Source organism: Propithecus coquereli, unplaced genomic scaffold, assembly GCF_000956105.1.
Source record: "Propithecus coquereli isolate 6110/MARCELLA unplaced genomic scaffold, Pcoq_1.0 Scaffold44, whole genome shotgun sequence".
NCBI lineage: Eukaryota > Metazoa > Chordata > Mammalia > Primates > Indriidae > Propithecus > Propithecus coquereli.
Genome location: NW_012150174.1, coordinates 10985345 through 10990745, shown reverse-complemented (window position 1 = coordinate 10990745; position 5401 = coordinate 10985345). Strand labels below are relative to the sequence as shown.

The following is a 5401-nucleotide window of genomic DNA, read 5'->3' as shown; positions in this document are numbered from 1 at the left end:
AAATCTTCCATCAGCAAGTGTTATTTATGTGACTATGAATCCAGAATACAATTACCCTTAAACAAAAGTGATATCTGCATTCATGGAGCAATGAGTTGAATAATCTCTTCTTACCATTACTGTGAAGATATGCTATAGCTGATGCGAGACTTTGAATGATCCACCTTGTCTCATTCTCTGAGAAATGTCCTTTTCTATTCAGAATTTCTTTGAGTTCTCCATCCTCACAAAGCTCCAACACAAGGTACATTTTCTGACATTACATATTTAAAAGAGAGAGAGACAGTACCAATTATATACCTGGGAATCTTTAAAATGTTATATATTGCATATATAATCATAATCTCAATCAATTTATTCATTAAAAAATATTTATTATCTATGATGTACAAGATACTGCAGTGGATACTGGAGAAACAAAGAAGAATAAGACATAGTCTTTTTTTCTTTTTCTTTGAGACAGGGTCTCACTTTGTTGCCCAGGCTAGAGTGCAGTGGCATCATCATAGCTCACTCCAACCTCCAACTCCTAGGCTCAAGTGGTCCTCCTACCTCAGGCTCTGCAGTAGCTGGGACTAAGATGTGTGCCACCACACCCAGCTAATTTTTCTAGATTTCTGTAGAGATAGGGTCTCTGCATATTGCTCAGGCTGGTCTCAAATTTCTGGCCTCAAGTGAACCTCCTGCCTTGGATTCCCAAAGTGCTAGGACTACAGGCATGGGTCACTATGCCTGGCCAAGACATATTTACCTTCAAGAAGCTCACAGATAGTTATACACTATCATGGGATGAGCACTAATGGCCTAAAATGCCACGGGGTTACAGAGGAGGGGCAGCCTCTGCCTAAAGAATGCTCACTGAGGAGCAACATTAAAGCCAGGTCTGGATGTCTGAATAGGAATTTATGGGTAGAAATGTGGGAAAGAACAGGTAGAGCACATGGTATCTGCAAAGACTCCAAATCTTGAAATAGCACTGGCTGTTAAAAGAACAACAGGTATCTCAGTGTTAACAGCATTGGGAACTTGGTAGGGTAGAGAAGAGTAGAGTGGTGAGAGGTGAGGCTAGAAAGAACAGGTTGATGTCAGATTTTAAAGAGTCTTGGATATCATGCTAAGGGGTATGGATTTTTCCCACATCCAATAAGAAGCCACTGAAGGTTTTTAAGCTGGTATCTGGAGCAGGAGGTGTATGATATTACCAATTGTGCATTCCTAAATGAATACTCTAGCAATAATGCAAAACAGGGCTCAGCAAACTTTTTCTATAAAGGCCAGACCCAGTGGAAAATATTCCTGGCTTTGTAAGCCATACAGTTTCTTTCACAACTACTCTACTGCTATAGCATGAAAGCGGCCATAAACAATACAACAAAACTTTATTTATAGACTTTGAAATTTGAGTTTCATATAATTTTCACATATCATGAAATACTACTCATTTACATTTTTTGCAACCACTTGAAAATGTAAAAAACTTAGCTTATGGGCCACACAAAAACAGATAGCAGGCCAGATTTGGCACGCAGGCTGTAATATATTGATCTCTGTTTACAGAGGGTGGATGTGAGGCACAGAATAGAGACAAGAAGGGGGTAAGGAAAAAGATGTAAAAAATACCTATAAGGAAGAAACAGTGAGACTCAGTGACTAATTGGGTGTGAGTGGTAAGAAGTCACGGACAAAATGCCTCCTCCATATATTCTGTTTCTGTTGAGGCATATTATTAATAAGATCACTTTAGGTATTCCGACAGTCAAATCATCTATTGAGTCCAAAAGATTCACAGTCAACTAAAACACAAGTCTTTTTCACACATCTTGCTATTCAAACACAGAGTACCCTCCACATCTCCATTCTAACCTACTCTGCTAGGTTTTCGTTGTTTTTAAGATTTGGGGATCTGATTCTGTTCTTATAAGCACTGCTAAATGCAACTTGTGTGTTCCATCAGTAATCATGAAAACAGGAAGGGAAGGCTAACACCCATTCTTTCTATAGCCACAATTCTGATTCACTGAACTTCAGGCTGCTTTAGAGTTTCAAAAGTAACTGCAAAGTCAAATATATAAATAAGCTTTTGAACAGGACCATATTTTTTCCATTGACAGCACTGTACAGACCACTGGTGCATGAAATGGTAAGTGAACTGTTTGAAAGGAAAAGTTGCATTAGCAGTACTTACAATATAAGTTGATGTCCATATTAAATATGTAAGTTGGTCAAAGTTATATCAATAAAAGTTACAAAACAAGTCTTTTTATAATTCTTAGAAATAATTGTGTAGACCTAGAGAACATTTAGACTCACAAGAAACCATAGCATAGTCAGCCTGGATGATCAGTACCACGGCAAAACCAATCAGACGGCAACTTTCCTTAATCCTAAAGATGGCTTCAGTAGAAGGTCTATATTTTCGTGTGTTTATGGGGCAGAGGGGACAGATCTGATCTACATGAATCAAGGGCTAAGCCATACATTAAAAACAAACAAACAAACAAAAATGGATGACAGTTTCTTTTGCTTTTGAACTATTCCAGATTTAGAGTCCCACTAGTGCCCATGATGCAGTAGCAGAGTCCAGACTTACTGTCCCACCTGAAATGACTTAAGAGCTGGACAAAATATATTTTAAAAAAAAAACTATTTTCAGACATTAAACATGAGGCAGCATAGGGTAGTGATACCTGAGAGAGAGGAAACACATGATTATCCTAGCTCCCTACCTAGAAAGATTTCCAGACAACAGAACAGGGAGGGAGAATCCAAGCAGAGCCCAGCAATTCCATGAATTGAGGAGGCAGAGCTGGGAGTCCAGGAAGACCAAGAGAACTAAAGTTCACAGGACAGAGTATCAGAGAGGAGAAGGCTGTACAGAGAGAAAGCTCCTCAAGTCTTCAGCAGAGTACTAATCAGCACATGTGTATGGGAAATACCCAAAGCTGGGTAAAGAACCAAGCAAAAGGAGAAAATGGAACAATCACTGGCACTTAGACACAGCCAGGAACAGTCTGTGTTCCCATCAGCCAGGTGGAAAACCTTGTAATTCACCGGGCACTGGGGAGAGTACTCAGAAGGGTCGTACCTCAGAAGTAGGGAAAAATTAGTCCTAGACTAGGTTGCTCTGGTGCCACCTGACAAAGCTGAAAGCAAGCTTCAAAAGTCTCGAACTTTCAAAGTGACTCAACTATATCCTAGAACAAAGCTCAAGAATGCTTATAAGAATATAAAAACATCTAGCATCCAACAAGGTGAAATCACAATGTCTGGCATCCAATCAAAAATGAACAGGCATACAAAGAAGAAAAATATAACTCATAATGAAGAAAAAAATCAATCAAACCTGACCTGGAGATGACACACATGATAAAATTAGTAGAAAGGGATATTAACATAGTTATTATAAACTATATTCGAGAAGAATGAGGAAAGATTCAGCATGTTAAGTAGACACATGGAATATATACATATATTTTTAAGCCAAATCAAATTTCTACCAGAAGAGATTAGCAATACATACAAAGCTACAGAAAAAGAGATTATGAAATCCCAAGACATAGCAATAGAAACTATATAAAATGAAACAAGGAGAGAAAAATGAAGATTGAAAAAAATGAACAGAGCATCAGTAAACTGCAGACAATATTAAGCAATCTAACTTGGAGTTCCCAAAGGGGGACAGGGGAAGGCAAAAAAAAAAATTGAGCAAATAGTGCCCATAAGTTTCCTGAATTTGATGAAAACCAGAAACTCACAGATCCATGAATCCCAAGCACAGGAAACACAGAGAAAACTATACCAAGGCACATCATAATCAAATTGCTTAAAAGTGATGATAAAGAACAAAACTATTCTAAGAAGCTTTGGGGTTAAAGGAAATCACAATCTCTAAGACTGAAAAGGGGAGAGAAGACTTTGGACATCATTACCATATACTGCTAATGGACAAATGAAGAATAACTGTGGTCTCTGTCACCAAGCACTCCTAATGAATCAAACGTAATGCATACGCCAAATTGACTGTTACTATCTTAGAGACTGGCAAAGGAAACGAAAAATAGTAGCTAACATTTAAGGAGGCAGATGCTTTATATCCATTGTCTCATTTAATCCTTCAACAACCAAATGAGGTTGATACTATTATTAAACCCATTTTATAGATGAGGAAACTGAGGTATTAGTTGAGTAACTTTTCTATGGTCTCATAACTAATGGTGGAGTCAGGATTCAAATGCACAGGGAATCTGACCCCAGAGTCCACATGCCCAACCATTACATTATTCTGTTTCCAAAAAGAGAAACACTCAAGCCCATAGTATTAAACAATCTGGAGACATAATGTCAAATAATCCAGGCTTCCGAACAACTCTAAATGAAAATTATAGGCATTTAAAAAGAAGAATGATAACATCTAAGAGAAGAAGAAAACACATAGGTAAGACACAGATGATAAAATATCTTCTACACACTGTCATGACAAATATATCCATGCGAATTTGACTATGAAGCTAACCTTGCCAAATTAAGACAATATTCCAAGAGACTCTAATGGAGAAACTAAGGACCAGAGCAAAAGCGAAGCCACCTCTAAGAGAGCTCTAATCACTATTTGGCTATGTATGAAGTTGTTTTAATTTTAAACATTTGTTTTCAACATGCCACTAAGAACATATTCCTGAAGACATCAGTCTAATCATCAGATACCTAATTATACAAACAATAATAAAATTTCTCCAGAATGTTCTCATCAATCTCCAATGACAGACTCATGCCAAGGACATGAGCAACTGCCCCAAAGGGATTACTTCAGAATAGAATAACATTCATTTTGTAATAACAACTTTCAAAATGCAGCACATAATAGAGCTTTACCTTTGGTGTCTCAAATATTTGTTCCAGATGTATGATGTGTTCATGTTTTACACTTTTTAGGATGTTCACCTCCCGTTCAAGTAACCTCACAGCAGAGCTTCCCGCCTTAATCAATGAAGAAACACAGATTTCACATAAGAAAGTCACTCTTACATTCCTCAAATATAAGTTAGTTTATATTTTTTCCTATATTTTTTAGAAGTTTCTGTTTCAAATGATATCATGCTATTTATTCCCATGATCAGAATAAATTAATTATGCCCTTCTCTCCTTTGTCCAACTCAAGTTATATATAATTTGGCCTCGAGCCACATCTGTTTCTTGAACTGTTTCTACAACTTAGCTACAACATGGTATCTGTCCTCTCATAAAATTATTCCAATTTTTAATGTGCTTTTTGATATTTCCTTTAAAATTATGTTGATCCTTTGACATTAGCACAATAAAACCAAAATCTGCTTCCAGAGACATCAATTGGAGAAGATAAAAACAAAATGTTTTCTTTTTGTTCTGTTTTTGTCTTATTTTG

At 37.0% G+C, this 5401-nt stretch overlaps 1 protein-coding gene across 1 annotated transcript in view; it reads right to left on the bottom strand.

Annotated features, from left to right (window-relative positions):
* STK33 (serine/threonine kinase 33) overlaps positions 1-5401 on the bottom strand; it is a 70679-nt gene that overhangs the window by 55249 nt on the left and 10029 nt on the right. The window contains exons 3-4 of the mRNA XM_012654187.1: positions 4873-4977; positions 115-253 (exon numbers count right to left, since the gene is read on the bottom strand). Of these exons, the coding sequence (XP_012509641.1) occupies positions 115-253; positions 4873-4977 (244 nt within the window). The remainder of the gene's footprint in view (positions 1-114; positions 254-4872; positions 4978-5401) is intronic.